The 16,986-nt window shown below is 44.3% G+C and overlaps 1 protein-coding gene and 1 long non-coding RNA gene across 2 annotated transcripts; both read left to right on the forward strand.

Moving 5' to 3' along the window:
* Positions 1-1,259: 1,259 nt before the first annotated feature.
* ATPAF1 (ATP synthase mitochondrial F1 complex assembly factor 1) lies at positions 1,260-10,396 on the forward strand (the record flags this gene model as incomplete). The annotated part of the gene is made up of 9 exons (XM_083868092.1): positions 1,260-1,480; positions 2,454-2,562; positions 3,098-3,148; positions 3,822-3,884; positions 4,509-4,559; positions 6,432-6,479; positions 7,359-7,454; positions 8,040-8,147; positions 9,623-10,396. The coding sequence occupies 9 exons, from the start codon at positions 1,260-1,262 to the stop codon at positions 9,815-9,817; spliced, it is 942 nt and encodes a 313-aa protein (XP_083724218.1). The 3' UTR covers positions 9,818-10,396.
* Positions 10,397-13,696: 3,300 nt separating this feature from the next.
* LOC310912914 lies at positions 13,697-15,728 on the forward strand. Its single transcript, XR_014590743.1, has 3 exons — positions 13,697-13,765; positions 14,273-14,600; positions 15,030-15,728. It is a non-coding gene; the product is annotated as an uncharacterized lncRNA (long non-coding RNA).
* The last annotated feature ends 1,258 nt before the right edge of the window (positions 15,729-16,986 follow it).

Raw genomic sequence — 16,986 nt, forward strand, 5'->3', positions numbered from 1 at the left:
ATATTTTGTTTGTACATACTGTATCATAGCCATATGCCAGAGTTTGCAAAATATTTTTGGAAGTTTATTTGTATGAAATTTAACTTTACCTTAAAATTTAAAAGATTATGGTGAACTGCCTTGTGAATCTTTTAGTGTTTTGTTTTGTTGCAGTTTGCTTTACTTTTAGAAGGCTCTTCAGCAGGAGTAGTGAAAATGCCAGCTAGACCTGATTGATGTGTGCTGTTCCACTGCCCGTGTCCTCTGCCTGGGACACAGCTGCCCAGGGCTGCTTTTTAACTTGCATATCGAAGGCACAGTCAGTGGCTAATTGCAGTGGTCACTTGTAGGATGGGCTTGTGCTGCCAATTAGACAAAATTTGAGCATCCCTAAGTGCAGTGGTCTCTTGTGTGCTGCAGGCTGGGGGCACCTGTCCTGTCCCTGTGTCTGGTGTGGCACTGCTGTCCATCCCGCATGACTCCCAAAGCCGGGCGGGCAGGGTTCCTCTCCCGTTTCTATTCACAGTGCAGATGAAAAGCCGTGAGTGTAGTAAATACAGGATCACCTCCCTGCCCTAACTCGTGCAGCTGCTGGTGGTACCAGAGGGGCGGCTGGATGCTCTGGGCAGCGAGCCCTTGAGAAAAAGGCGCTATCTGCGTGAGATCGAAAGCTATTTAGTAGTGAGAGCAAACTGTAACAGGAAAAGAGCTGTGCCCTGCCGAGACTTGCTGTTGTGCCGTGATTCCTGGGTTCGCTTTCGGGCTGTACCTGTGGTTTGGGTGACGGCCGTGTACCTGTCCCTGCGGTCACCGCCCTGCGCCGGGAGCGGGGCCTACCCCGACCCCACCGCCCTTGTTCGCCCCGCGGCGCTGCATCATGTAACGCGACTTTTGTCTCAATAAAAGCTCCTTTCCAGCGTGCGGCTCCCGCCGGTTCTTGGCAGGGGAAGGGGGAACGGGGCGGGAGCGGCTGAGGGGACGGGAGTGCGGGACGGGCTGAGGGGAGCGGCTGGGGCGGGCTGAGGGGAGCGGATCGCCGGGCGGGCTGAGGGGAGCGGCTGATGGGACGGGAGCGCGGGGTGGACTGAGGGCAACGGAGTGGGCTGAGGGGAGCGGCTGAAGCAGGCTGAGGAGACCGGAGAGGCTGGGGCGGGCTGAGGGGAGCGGAGGGCCGGGCGAACAATCGGAGCGGGCGGTTCGCGGGGGATAGAGGGCGGATCGCCGGGCGGGCCGAGGCGGATAGAGGGCGGATTCCGGGGCGGGCCGAGGGGAGCGGAGCCATGGCGGGCCCGCTGTGCCAGGGCTGGGGCCTGGGGGCGGCCCTGCGGAGCCGCGCCGCGCTCCGGCCGCTGGGGCTGCTGGCACCGCCGGCACGGGGAGCGCTGGCACCGCCGGCACGGGGGGTGCAGGGACCGGGAACGGCAGCGGGATCGGGAGAGGCGGAGCTGGAGGAGAACCCCTTCTACGGGAAGTACCGGCACAAGATCCAGGAGCTGCGGAGGTGGGCCCTGAGGGAGGCGGCGGGGACCGGGGTGGGCGGGCTGTGTTTTGAAAAGGGCACGCCTGGGGAGTGCCAGGAATCTCCCTCTTTATTGAAGGGGAGATTTCTATTTTAGCTTTTCGCCCTCGTGAGAAACTCGATTAGTTTAGGCCGATTGCCTTGAAATTCCCGTGTCAGTGAGAGTCGTCTCCCAGCGTGGTCGGCTTGATAAGAGATAGTGTTGCGAAAATGAAATTAAAATTTTAAGTTAAGAACGTGAATCAGTATCATAGTAAGCAATTTAAAAGGCCAAATGATGGTAATCACTCAGCACTGATCTCCACCTTTGGAAACCACTGGAGCAGGTAAAGAGTATTCCAGCTTTGGAAATCATTGGAGCAAGCAAAGAGTATTCCATCTTATAGTCTTCCATCATGTTATACAGGAGGATTTGAACAGAAAATGAGTATGCAGAAGTTGGCCTTATTTTAGGTGTCAGTCCATCTGTTGTCCAGGCCACAAATCAAAACAGACCATGGAAGAATCATGGTTTTGAATTATCCTGATAAAGATGGATTACCTTACCTAGCAATATAAATTAGTGAAGCAAAAGACTTCACTGGCTCACTCAGAGAACCATGGAATGGCTTGGGTTGGAAAGCAGCTTAGAGATCAACCACTTCCAACCCTCCTGCCATGGACAGGAACAACTTCCACTAGGACAGGATGCTCAGACCCCCATCCAGTCTGGTCTTGTTGGAATCCAGTGCCAAAAACAAATCCAAAGCCTTGAGACCTAGGAGATATTGTGCAACAGCTTTCACAGTTTCTTAACTGTGTATTGATTTTTCCTGTTTATTGTCATAATTAAAAACTTAAGATTATTTAACAGCAAACTGCTATGTTTTAGTTACAAGAATTTATGTCCAATTGGACAAGGAGCATCTGCTCTATTGTTCTGTTGTACTGTTAACAGTCCTTGTTCCAATTTCAGATCCAGTCCAGATGTGTTTGAATCCCGTATGGAAAAGAGAAGTGAAGTGAAAAAGCAGCCTGTGGGACATTCCAAACAAGGAGAGTTTATCAGATGCATGGAGGAAAAGGCAAGGCCAATTTTCTTTGTAAATATAATGTTATTTTTATGGGATCAGTGTAATGTTACAAACTTGAAGCACCCCTGTTAGTAGGAGCCCAGGAATTTCACTGTGTGATGGCTAAAAGCATTGTTCTGTATTCCTCTGTATTATTTTTTAGACTGTAAATTCCCTGCTTGAAACCTTCTTTAAGTTTAATTAGTTCCAGATTAGTTTGGCCAGAGGAGTGACACAATCCTGCATTTATTATTTTTTAGTGAATGCAAGGAACCATTCAGCAGTATTGGATGCAAAATGCATAATAGTTTCCTTTGGACTAATCCTTTCTGGCCTTGAAATTCATAATTCACATTAAGTTTCTAATCTCTTCTTACTTCACCTAATCAAGCACTTACTTTATTAAAAATACAGTGCAGTGATCTTCAGGTATCTTGAGCTCCCAGTCAGGAGTTTTTGTCAGCAGGCAGGTTATGTGTGGCAGGGGGGGCAAATCAATTGTATTAAAGCATCAGCTGTAAAACTAAAGAAGAATGTTTTCTTGCAGGCAGAAGGCTTGGGCAGCAAGACATCAAAGGGAGGATTCACAAAAGATAAGGTGAGGGTGATGAACCCAAGTGTTAGGAGGGCACATGGTGACAAGGCAAGGGTGTGGATTAATTTGTGTTGCCACAGTGTTTCTGTCAAGAACACTGATATAAACCTGGTGTTCATTATGCTGCATTTGGGTGTAAGATCTTGGTTTACTGTTGTGATCACTCTGGGTTCTTATTACCCTGTCCTTTCTCTGTGACACCCTGGAAGTTCCTTCCAGTCAGGGCATCTGTTCTGAACATTAAATGAAAAGGATTAAGCTCCTTTTACAGCATGGAAATACATTTGCAGTGATCAGCCAACACAGGGACAAGATAATTCTATTTCACATTTTTTTATTTTCATAAATCTTTAGTGTAAATCTGTCAAAAAGCACATCTTTGAGATGGCTGAAGGCAAAAGCTGCAGCTCCTCTTGCAGCTTCAGTAGAGATCTACAACTGGAGCAAAGCATGTGCTGTGTCCTGAAAGAGTCTATTCTGCCTCAGTGTGTGAATCTACATCTCAGTGTGTTGCTCCTGTATTTTATTTGGCAATTAAGGGGACTATGTAACACTATAAATTGAATCAAGTTCCTCTAGGTTGATTTTGTTCTCTGTAATTGCATCCATTCATTCTGGATTTTTACAGTGTCAGAGAATTGCCATCATGACAGATTCTTTATGCTTTCTCTTGCAGACACTTGATTCAATTCTTAATGTTGAGATGGTGAAAGAAAAATCAGCAGAGGAGATAACACAGGTGATGGATTTAAATGGAATAAACTTTGCTTCTCATCTGTGCTTAATAGTAATCTACATGTAAGGATGGGAATTTTACTTAGATCGAAAAATAAAACACAGCTGTGGTTGTATATTTGCAAAAAGCATATTCACATGGGTATCCATAGGAGAAGATGAAGTTTTCTCCATCTAGGTAAGTCCTCCTAGGATGTACTAGGAGGTGCAGGTACACTGGGTATTGCCATCCTGCTGTGGTGAAGTAAAAGACTTAACACAGAAGAGTTGAAAATGTTCTGTTGAAAATGTTTTGTATGCTCTATTAAAAAAAACATAACCACCAAAAAAGCCAACCAAAAGTCATTGGTGTGACTGTTGGGAAAAATGTGAGAAGCACTTCTGATGGTTAATAAATACTGAGCCACCTCTGAGCCCACTGCTCATTTCTGTTACCTGTTTGGAATCTGTTCTTTGGTACATCTGGAACCTTTGGAGAAGTATATTGCATTAGCAGGAAAGTCAGTCAGTCTTGATTGAAAAAGGACTTCCCAAAGTGTTTACAAAAGTTTGTTGACATTTTAAAGCATTTAACATTACTGCTAAATGCTGGACTTTAATGGTATCTCATCTTCTTTGTTTCCTACAGATTTGGAATCAGTATTTTTCTGCAAAAGACACAGTTTATGCTGTTATTCCTGTAAGTAGTTCCTCTATAGTTCCGCACTTGAAAGCCAGCATGCAAAGCTTTCCTTTCCAACTGAGATTTTGCTGCTTTTAAAAGCAGTCATTAAAGAAAAGTGAGGTTTCAAGAACAAATTTACTTTCTGGGCTGAGTGATTTTATTGTCTCAAACAAAGGCTTTTGTTTTCAGAAATGCATATCCCTGTTTTTTTCTCACTCGGAGGAGTCTCAATAAACCACGGACCTTTTTCTGCACACCTTGCTGGAATTTCCAGACTTATTTTAATACAAGCCTCCAATACTCCATACAAGGCCCTAGTGTTTATTAAGTAGCATTTGTATTTTTAGAGTTATTTACTTTTTCTCAGAATTGCTTATTTCTTTGCCCTCTTCCCTGCAGCACAGGCAGCTGCCTCAAGGTTAATGTGGCAATCCTAGAGCACTTGGCTGGTAACTTGCATTTGGCTAATCACTTAGGACTTACTTTCATACATTTACAATGATTGGCAGCACTGTCTTTCTTGAGATTGCAGGGTGTTTCCTGAGATAAGATCATACTTCTTACTCTTGATGACTTTTCCAGATGTTAATTGTTCTTAGTTTGCATTAGGCTGAAGGAGGCTTTTTTCACTTTGGGGATTTCTCTTTATTCTTTTCTTCAGGGTCATTCCATGATTTCGATCTCTTAAATCTGTCTTTTCACAACTGTGTGTTCCTTGAGTTCTTGAAACCTCATTTAGATCTGGGGTCAGATTTGTAATTGTATTTTGCCCTTTGAGCTGCAACTGAATTCAGTGGGAGGTAGTGTTCTAAATGTGTGATGTGCTCTATGCTCTGAAAGTGGAACTGTGGGATTTGAAGTCAAGCAGCCTCATGTTTCAGTTTTCCCAACATGTGGGTGTTGTGAAAATAGTTTGATTTGCACTTTTACTGCAGCAGAGGGCCAAAGCCAGGGACTCCAGTTAAAATTATATAGGTCTTTCATTAGTGGGGCTGGCATTGTGCTTGTGTGCACTGTTTTAGGAGGAGTGTTGGAAGCTTTTTAAGACTTCAATGCAAACTGAATCCCAGGCACATTAGGAAGCAGTTCTTGGTGTCATCGAGGGGAAAAATACCCTTTGTCTCTTGCCAGAAGTTTTTTGTTGGCTGGAAGAAAGGCCTTTCATAATTCCCCCATGCTCAAAAGTACACAGGAAAGAATTTCTTGCTGATGAATTGCATATGTTTTCTTTCCTGAACACCTAAGATTAGATACTAATATACTGCTGGGAAGAAAAAAAAAAAAACAAAAAAAACAAAAACAAAAACAAAAAAAAAAAAAAAAAAAAAAAAAAAAAAAAAAAACTAGGCAAAAGATTTGGGGAAACACAGAGAACATGTGAATGAGATTGCCAGGTTTCATCAGGGCTGATCAAGTAGGGTTGTGGTGTTAATTTAAACCTAAGCAGTAAGTATGCTATTGAGTGTGTATATGGGCTGCATTTTTATAGTGAAAAACAGATGACAATGATGTAAATCCACAGTTTGCAGCCAGGGATGTGTTGTCTTGCTCAGCTGCTGACACTACATGATGCATTGGAGCAATTACTGACAGAGGATGTAATGTAAGCCTCAGGCTTGGGGCCCCCATATCCAAGGAATGAGACTCTGGATCCAAGGATTTTTCTGCTCATCTTAGAGACCAGCCATGTTAAAACGGGTTGCTGATGACTTTTACGTAAATAAGAACAAAGTGCAACTTTCCACACACTCATTGCCATCTGTCCCTGCAGTGGGACCTTCTCCAGATGGAAGCTGTGCCTTCTAAAAGTTAATGAGGTGATTGTGAACAGCCCTGCATCCACGTTTGTGTTATTAAAAATGAACTTCTCTTTCTCCTTCCCCAAAGGCAGACAAGTTTGATTTGATGTGGAAGAGAGCCCAGAACTGTCCATCGGTAGGTACAGCAGTGCAATGCTTCTCTTCAAAGCCTGATCCATTAACTTCTGACCCTCCTGTGTCCATACTCATTGCATCAGCCTGATTAGGAAAATCCAGGTGTTCAAACACTTGTGCTGGTGCTCAGATAAAGCAGTGCCTATTCATATGTAAGAAACAGTTTGATCTAGATAGGAGAGATGGAGGGTTGAGACAACAGCCCAGAATCTCCCAGGGAATGGAGACTTTACTGGATTGATAGATTAGTCCTACCTACTTCACTTGCCAAGAGCAAGATCAAGTGTATCTGGCTTCCTGAGCTACTTGGAGATTGGGAACTTATTTATAGCCTGAAGTGCATTTCTGTACAGTGCACTGGCACTCAGTCAGGTATCCTGCAAGATTTTCTGCTCCCATGTTGTCCTTCCCTTGGTGTAGGACAACAAGCAAGTCTATACCCTGTGGAACTGGATGAGCTGTAAATATCTGAGAGATGCTGCCTGTTCTGGAGCAGTTAAATAATGATAAAATGACAGGATGAGATGCTCTGCTCCTTATCTTGTATTTGACCATTTCTGCTGTTAGTTTTCTAGGTGAGAACAAAAAAGTCAGAGTTTGAATGTTCTCCACTCTCCTTTCCTTTTTATGTCTCAAAATACTGATAAAAGTATTTATCAAGATATTTGCTAATGAATTAATACTGATAGGGTAATTCTGCTTTATTGTGTGCTTTGAAGTCTGGTTCTTGCTGTCCTGTCACTTGTGGTAGGGCAAAGAAACTTTTTTCTGTTGTGGTTCTGTCACTAAAGCACTAATGCTGGAGGCCAGTGTGACACAGGCATAATTTTGTTCTATGTAAGGGAAAATTGGTTTGGTTTTTTTTATCATTTCTCTACAGTTTCTGTATGCTTTGCCAAGAAAAGAAGGCTATGAGTTCTTCGTGGGGCAGTGGTCTGGAACAGAATTACACTTCACTTCCCTGATAAATGTTCAGGTGAGTGTTTGAGATAAAAAGTTCATAATTGACTTAGGATCCAGAAATAGATATCAGTATATTGCAATATATGGTATTTACTAAATAGTTTAGCCAACAGGTTGTCTAGCTTAACTTGAAAAGAATTATCATTACAAAAGCTGTTATCAATTATGGTTTAAATGTACATAAGTTACAGGTAAATTAGTAAACTTATGGGTATTAAGTGTCTTTCTAATGTCAAGGAGAACAAGGTAGAAATTCAGTAGTCTCAAAACATGAGCAAAAGCCAAACTTTTTAGAACTGTTTGTGCAAGCTACTTAAAATAGCAGTAGATACTATAAGATGAAATATCTTCCTAAAAATTGTGGGTTCTTTTAAATGCAAAACGGTCTTTAGTCAAGGCAAAAAACAATGTTACTCTGCAAATCCCTTGTTTTCTGTAAATACCAAGAATAATGAACTTTTAATTAGAACTGACGCTTAAGCCCTGGGAAGTAACTGCCTCTGTGGCAGTTAATGCTCAGTTTTTTAATCAAGCACCCAAATCTGCAGTGGAGTGAAGGTTATTATGGGATACTGACAGGTTTCTTTCTCTCTTTCAGACTCAAGGTGAAAATGCTCCAAGCCAGTTGGTCTTGTACCATTATCCTGATCTGCAGAAGGAGAAAGGGATAGTGCTAATGACAGCAGAAATGGACTCCAAGTTCTTGGTAAGAGAAGTCTGCTCACTGGCTTCCTTCATTTTATGCTGCAACTCCTCCTACAGTTTTGAATTAAAATCAGATTGCAGTGAAGCCTTTCAAAGACACTTTTCCAAAGAATGGTCTTATTGTCTTTCTCTAACCTCAGGGAAGACCAGGAGGGAATCATCAGTCTTTGGTGATTTAAGTTTATGCATTTTTTTTTTTTAATTTGGATATTATAGTTGATCATTGTAAAAGAACAAAACTTCTGGTTTTTTTACTAAGAGAAGCAAATTTAAATGAAAGCTGTTGCTACCTGCAAACAAGTTAAAACAGTGTTTTGAAGCGTAATCTTATTTGTCAAAGCAGGAGACTCCAGAGTTATGTGTTCAGCTTGTGCACACCTGGTCTCTTTCCCTCTGTGTAGGCACACCACTATTGGCATAACTCTAACAGGGCCTGGACTGGTGGCACTGGGCACTGTAGTGGTGGAACAGGATGATTAAAATACCCCTCCTCTAACTGACCTCCTGACACCCCTTCTGAAACAATGAGTGGAGTAATTGGTAAAGCTTTTCTTTTTCCCTGTTGGATCTCAGAGCAAACAATCAATCTTTGCAAGTAGGTCAGCTGTAAGAAGGGAAAAATGAGGACTTGGCGCATCTTGGAGTGGGCAGGGCTCACAAAAGACCCACTTGACCTCTGAGGCAGATGCACAGCAGGAGAGTTGCTAAAACACACAGTGCTGAAGTGTTTAAGTAGGTCAGGAACCACAGGAAGGTGGTTTGTTAAGAGGTTTGCTGAACTAAGGTGACTTGGATGCAGGAAGAAATGGACCACCAAATAACCAAATCAATAACCAAATCAATATGATCCCAGCAGAAGCTGTTTATTGTTTACATTACATGTCAAATATAAATTCTGAGTCTACTGTCCATGTGAGCACACATCTCTGAGTTGGCTAAGCTGCTTCTTCATGAGACAGGCACACATCCTTCAAAACATCTAATAGGTCAAGTGTCTATCCTCACGTTGTACTTCCTCTATCTAAAGTTTACATTTTTTGCAGACATTTTCTCAGGCTCTTTTCTTATTTTTGATCCTGTTGTTTTCTCAATAACTTTCATGAATTCCTGACAGCTCCAACAACAAAACTGCAGGTAGTTTGATAATATTACTCACAACCAGTTTGGCTCGTGCATCAAAATAACTTGTTGTATAGATAAATTACTGCACTTGGAGTTGAGCCACGTGGTGAGTAGGACTGTGGCATTTCTTTCCCAGTGGGACACTGGCACAGCCCAATGGTGACAGCTGGTCATCATGAACAGGTGTTCCCTGATGCCCAGTGCTTGGCCACAATGGTGACAGCTCTGTTCTCACTCCAGGTGGTGCAGGATGCCCAGTGCTTGGCCACAATGGTGACAGCTCTATTCTCTCTCCAGGTGGTCCAGGATGCCCAATGCTTGGCCACAATGGTAACAGCTCTGTTCTCACTCCAGGTGGTGCAGGATGCCCAGTGCTTGGCCAACCAGGTGCAGCTGTTCTACGCCACGGATCGCTCCGAGACCTACGCCTTGGTGGAGACCTTCAACCACAGATCCAATGAATTTAAATACATGTCAGTTATAGCAGAGCTTGAGCAAAGTGGGCTTGGAAGAGAACCGAGACCTGGGCAGGCTTCTGACAAGTCATAGAGCCTGGCCTGTGGTGAAAGGAGCCAGCAGCAGGCAGGGGGTCCCAGGAGGGGTGGTCCAGTATCTTCTGTTTTACAGCTTGGATTTGGCCACAGAAAGAGTCTGCAGACTTCTGGGAGAGTGACTGTCAAGCCTGTCTGGCACTCATGCAAGATTAGGACTTGGGCCATTTGAACAACAGTAACTAATTGCCAAAAAATGGAGCCCAGTACTTCAGTGTAACTCCATCAGAAAGAGCCATCTTCCCTGTCCTGTAACTTCATGCAACCTGCTGGATTGTGGAAATCTGAAATAAAGTGACAGAAGGGGAACTGTAATGTAACGGGGCTGTACTGACTTCAGGAAAGAGATAACAACCAATGTTTCTTCTCAGTAAAAGCATTTTAAATGCCCTCCACCATTATAATTGCATGGTTCAGTGGTTTTTAATCTCTGTGGAATTCATACAGGCTTGTCCATCAAGAAAAAAGAATAGGAGCAGCAGTCTAAGACAGACACCTCTTTGTTTCTTTGTGAGGTTTCTTACACAGAGGTATATTGTGGTCTGAGCTTTTCTCAGGATTAAAAAAAAACAGTCTAGATTTGTTCTGGGAATTTTCTGCTTCTTAATTGATACATTTATTGTATTCTGATGTGATATTTCTGTCTTTGAGATGTTGTTTTTGAGCAGTATGAACATGGGTTTATTTTTTTAGTATATTTTTAATGGTGTAGAGGAGTTACTGCCTGTTTCGCAGGATTATTTTTTGTCAGGCTGGCATCTAGTCAGCCAATGCACAAATGGCATTTGAAGGAACAAAAATAACTCTTGTTATCACTTCAGGAAAGGCACTATCCATAATAAAGGGAAGATGGATTGGCATAGTGACAGAGAGAGTCACCAGCCAGTTTCTTGTTTGTCAAGTGCAAAAAATGTCTTGGTATGAGCATGCAGAGCTGCTTTAACACAACAGTGTTGGTAAGAGCCTGGCTTTACAGACTGCAGCAGATTAGGGGTTTTTAACCTGCCCCCAGCAAAAGAATCCCAAAACTGATGCTTTGAGCTTCTCTTACGTCATTCCCAGCAGAGGCAGGCTGCACATCCATGGACAAGGACACAGGACAAGGACAGGAGGGACACAGAACAGCCAGGAGCTTCCAGGAGCAGCACTGCAATGCTTCCCATGTCACATCAAATCCCCAGCACTAATTCATCCTTAGCATTAATTATCCCACATTGCACCTTGTCAGCCTGCTGGAGCTGGCAAGTGTTCATTCTCTCCTTTGCCACAGAAAGGGGGGAAAAGAAGGATCTGCAGTTTGTGTCTCTGGGAGGGCATGGCTGGTATCAATTTTCTTCATTAACCACAACCTGATATAAAGTTGTGATGAGTTATGAAGGTTTCTTGCAGCATCTTTTTGCTGTGTAGTTGTAGGATCCCATTGCTGTAATTCCTAGTGTCACACTGCACTTCCTTAGCCCATTCTTTGCACTACCTGGCCTTTAAAAGGTCCCTTCCAACTCAGCCCATTCTCTGATTGTATGACATGAACCCTCAGCTGAGCACTAAAGCTACACAGTGCAGTTTTATGTTGAGGTCTATTTTACCACCAGCTCTTAGATGTTACGTGAACTCCAGTCCATTCAGGAAATTGCAGGATGTTTCTAGAAGAGGCAGATCTTCTCTTGGGGCCTTGCTGAAAGGAGATGGTCTTGCTCCCTCTAATGTCTTTTGGTTTCTGTTCACTGAGTGTGTACAGAGCAGTCTAAAGAGCAGGGGAATAATCAATCAGAGGAGGCATGGATAGGGCTGAGATAATCTGAACAGCAAATCACCTTTATTAAAAGGCATTTCTGCTTCTGAGTTATAGTGTTCATGCTCCATTTATAATTTTTCCTTAGCTGATAGAAGGGCTGTTTTGATTAATTATTCACTTCCTGCTTTGAAGAAGTCAGAGTTGCTGCATTAATTTTTAATATAGCTATAATGTAATATCCCTGAGAGTGAAGTCTAAGGCTTCCAAATCTACATCACAGCCTCTTTCTGAGCATAAAAGATCAAATTCTCAGGTATAACTCTGTAGTGATCACTACCTGTAATTTTGAGAGGTGTTTTTTTCAACCCATCATATTGCTGTAAGTTTGCAGAGACTCCATTTTCTTAATACGGGAAAAGCCAATTCTTTATTCACATATTTTATACAGTTTTTACAGACTCTTGTTTCGTGTGCAACACCTCTTGGCTGGTAGTTTTTTTACTACTTCATTTTTTGGTCAGAAGGGGATTTGTGTGCACATGCTAAGATTCAGGTTGTTTATATTTTTCCTTTATGGGTTCTCACGGAACAGATCTGTTTACATAGATGCATTTATTTTTCAGCCCAAGAAGAGGTTGTTGTGTGGCTCGGCCGCCAAAGCCCTCCCGGGGCTGCCGCATCCCCGTCCTCTCCCTGCCCCAAACACCCGCGATAGAAAAGCGGAGGGGAAAAAGCAACACAAAAACCCCTCTAAAGACCGTGTGTAGCAGAAGGGGGAAAAGCACCGCAAACAAATCCAGAAAAAAGTTAAAAAGGCACAAAGTGCTTGTGGCTCCATCTCCCGGCCGCGGAGCGGCCGGAGCTCCCCGGAGCGGGGCCGGGCCCGGCAGAGCCGCCGGGGATGTTGGAAAGGTCGCGCAGAGCCCGGGAGGGAACGGATTGGAAGTGTCAGCTGTGCGGAGGAGCTGGGAGCAGCAAATGCGCTCCGCTTGCTGCCGTCTGCACATCTGCAGAGCCGAGCGGTGCCCGGGGCTTTCTGCAGGATCAAACTCACCGCAGCTTCCCGGGGAGCGGGAGCGGCCACCCCGCGTCACCGCCCGGGGACACCGTGTCCCGCCAGAGCCATTTGACACATCTGACACAGGCGCACGCACACAGAGCCCGGCTCCCGGCTTTTTATTATTATTTTTTTTTAATTTATTTATTTCGTTTCCGGTGCGGCCGCGTCTTGACATCGCTTAGATTGAAAGCAGTTTCCAAGCGGATATAACGTTTTTTAATAGTCTTTCCAAGACCCCTGTCTTTGAAACTGTATCCTTCCCGTCAAGTATCGCCCCTGCTGCTCCCCGCCTGGCAACCGATGACACCACCTGGAATGCAAATGAGGAGAACTCGCACGGGCCTCAGCACCCAGCGGAAGTGGGATTGATATCTAAAAACTCCTAGAGCAAGTCCTTGCCCAGACCGGACTCCAAACTACATCAGTGGGCAGGGAAAAGCATCGGGCTACCTGCTGCGGCTCCGTGTCTTGTCACCGGGACTTGTAGCATCCTCTCTGCATCACTACCTTGGACTGTGCAGCAGCGTGTCTTCCCAGGGAATCCGGCGAGGACAGAAGCTTTCCCTGTGCCGTGCGGCAAAGCTGAACGACTCATCTTCTGCATCATCCCTCGGGAGCAGAGGCAGGATGCGCGGCCTCTCGGGTCCCCTCCTACAGCTGCCCTTAACAGAGCTAATGGGAAGGAGCAGATCTCCTTACTCAGCCATTTCAGTGGCCTCCATCTCTTCCCCCATGGCCGCTACCCACAAAAACTGCCCCAAGTCGTCCCCACCTTTCGATGGAAAAGGCGTTTTGCTCATGTACTCTTGTGTTGTTTTCTCAAGTCTGTCACTTTCACAAGTTGGCAGTTTCCTTTGGTCCCATTCGATCCCCTGTTTGCGCGATACCAGCGCCCACCGCTGTCTGAGCTTTTCAGCTGAAATTGATGGCTCCGGGATTTCCCGTCTTTGAGCCCTTTTTGAAACTCCCGCTCCGGACGCTCCCCCGCGGCCGCACCTCCTGCCGCCTGCGCAACTGCGGCGCGTGTTTTCCCAGGCGGAGCGCGTCATTTCCATCATCCGCGCCGCGTAATTTCCGTGCCACGGGCGGCGACGCGGGGTGGCCCCTCCTGCTCCCCGGGAAGCCGCGGTGGCCACGGCCGCTGCGCGCGGGTGAGTTTGATCTGCAGAAAGCCCCGAGGCCCGGGCACCGCTCGGCCGTTGGAAGGGTCAAACAATCCCTGGGGAATTTTCAGATGCTCAGCACCCAAGTCACACTGGTAGCCATGGGGAACTCAAGGGTATCCGTGCCTGTGGCACAGGTTGGCATCTGTGCTGCCACCCCGGAGCACCAGACAGAAAGAAACACATTCAAGTGCTCTCTAAACAGGATGTCAAGTTATCTAAGCATTGTTATCAACTACAGTTCCAATGGCAAGACTGTGATTTGTAAGACTTTACACTTCCAATAATATTCATCATGATCTCATCTTGGAATATTGAACAAAAAACTATCACCTGGGTATATGCAGTACTCCTACTTGCGTAAATCCTCGAATTTCAGAGAAAACCTTCTTCCAGAACAAAACCAGCCAACAGCAATGAACAGGCTGAGCACCACATGCACACCTGGTAACTGATTAGACAAGAAAGAATAAAGTAACATACTGTTCATGGTAGGTTGAACCTGATGCTCGGAGGACAGGAGCCTGCAAGTCCTGAAGGACACACTGAGGAGTTCAAAATAACACAGGAGACACAGTTACAAACCAAGCCAGCAAGAGCTGGGAAGAAATACCCACATCCAAGTTCTGGGCTCTCCCAGACCATTTGATCACTGGACTTGAAACCAAGAGAAACTGGTCAAATCCTAGAATTCAGATAATGTGTATATTCTGTAAGCATTTTGATCTCTCTCCAAAAGGTACAAGGAATGGCCAATACCACAGCACTGAAAAAACACAAAATGAAGTTTCTATTGCTTACCTCATGTCAATCACTTCAGCAGGTAAAAAGATTCTTTTGACATTGAAAGTTACCTTCTCATCTCTTTGTATCCTTAGTCCACTTTAAAAGGGAAAAAAATAGCTGCAATCTTTTGTTTTTCAGCTACTAGACTGAAAACTAGGCTTTTGAAAATGACAGCTTGCTCTCTTTCTTTTTTTCTCTTCCCATCTTAGTTCCTAAGGTACAGGGTCATGCATTGGCACTGTAAAAATCACTTCAAATGCAGACTATCAAAAATCTTCCCAGAAGCTGAACTTCTGTACAATTCAGAAGCAGAGTAAAAATATCATTTTGCAGGCTTTTTTACTTATCAAAAGCAAATAAATATGGAAGTTCTTCATCACCAAGAACCTCTTTCTGATTGGAGGGGAGCTCATTCATGTGCTCACAAGCTGGCTGGAAATGAACCACACCAGCTTCTCCCTTTCAGACTCAGACTTGAAGAAACCTGAGGGAAAAGGGCAAGGCAGCAAAACTTGGAGAGGATGAGGCAGAAAGTCTTGGAAAGGAAGAGCTCTGACGTTGCTGTGAAATCCCAGAGCCAGGAATGTGATGGAAGAGCCCTGCAAGCAATTGGTCACTTGTCTGTGGAAAACAAATCATGGTCTGGAACCACAAACAACTCCATGATCATTCCTGAGTGTCTCCATCTTTTTTGGTTTTAATACCAATAGTTACACTTGAATTAAACTTGTGGTCTAGAATTAAAATGCAGCTTTGGTGCCTCACTCAAATCATACAGTTTCTCACCTTTCTAGGAACAAATGTTGTGCTAGCCAGATGTTATGATAGTGGGACATACATTAGGAACAGTGAAGAGCTGCCACAGAGTGCCAGCTGAGACTAACAAGGGTAGGGGTAATATTCACCTGGTTTAGTTAAACAAACGTGCATTAAAATCAGACAGAAACATGAAAACATCTGAAGCTCACAGATGAGCCTTTTCCCTTATCCTATTGTTCCTGCAATTTTTCTGAGCTCTTTTTCTGACTATTTTCCCTGAGTTCCAGGTAAGCTGCACAGAGTGTGTTTGCTTTCTGCAGCAATGCACTGGGAAATGGGCTCTTTGGCTCTTACTCATTGTGTAATTTGCATACTACACATTTGTCCTGGGTTGCAGTGTAGGATGTACACAAAGTATTTATTCTATCACCATCTTCATGAACTGTTAAACCAAGTGTGGCAATGTTCTAATGTTCCCAAGCCCCTGCCTTTGGGCTGTCTTCTGCTCATGGCCCATCAACGCCTTGCCCGTGACTCACAGATAACTCCCTCCAGGGGTTATCTCTGTTTAATGGGCCATCAAGGATCCACTTCACAACTCGTCATCCCATTGTGAGATGCTCTGCCCAGGGGGAGGAGCCAAGCATTCCCACCTGGATATAAGCTGGGATTTGGGACAGTACAAGCAGCCCTTACCCACTGGATTCCCAGAGGAGCAGAGCTACCAGACCTTTCTACAGGATCACTGCTTCAGGAAGAGCACCTCACCTGGACTGCTCCCACCACCCTGCTCTGGTTGTGTTCTGACTCTGTCAGTGGTCCTTTGTGTTATTGCATTTATTTTATTTTATTTTTACCTTTTTACCTTTCTTCTTACTAAATTGTATCTCTGACTTGGAGCCTCTCACTCGTTTTGCTTTCAAACCACAACAGCATTGCATAATTTGCATACTGATATGAAACGTGTAATTCACATACTACGCATTGCATAATTTGCACACCGATACTACGCAGCACGTAACTTGCATACTACACGGTGTGTAATTTCCATACTGATACTACACACCGCGTAATTTGCTTACCGATACTACGTGACACGTAATTTTCATACTACGCATTGCATAATTTGCATACTACGTACCGCATAATTTGCACACTACACGCCGCATATTTTCGATACTACGCATGGTGTAATTTGAATACTATACGGCGCATAATTTGCATACTACGCTGTGCCTAATTTGCATACTACGCAGCGCATATTGGAATTTATCAGCCGAGACTCCATTTCCTTCCTGCGGGAAAAGCCTTCGCATCACTTCTTTGATACAGTTTTTACAGACTGTTGTTTCTTGTGCAACACCTCTTGGCTGGTAGTTTTCATACTACTTCATTTTTTGGTCAGAAGATGGTTTGTGTGTACGTGCTGAGATTCAGGCTGTTTACATTTTTTCCTTTATGGGTTTCATGGAACAGATCTTACTGTTTACAGAGATGCATTTATTTTTCAACCCAAGAAGAGGTCGTTGTGTTAACGAACCTTTCATACCAAGATTGCTTTTTACATGGGAACTTGCAAATTGCTTAACTACACTTAGGACATAACAGGCCTGCTATTAGATTAATAGACCAGGCCTGATTTTCTGAGGCCCTTCTTTTGTAAT

The sequence above is a fragment of the Zosterops lateralis genome (assembly GCF_965231275.1).
Source record: "Zosterops lateralis genome assembly, chromosome: 9".
NCBI classification, from domain to species: Eukaryota; Metazoa; Chordata; class Aves; order Passeriformes; family Zosteropidae; genus Zosterops; species Zosterops lateralis.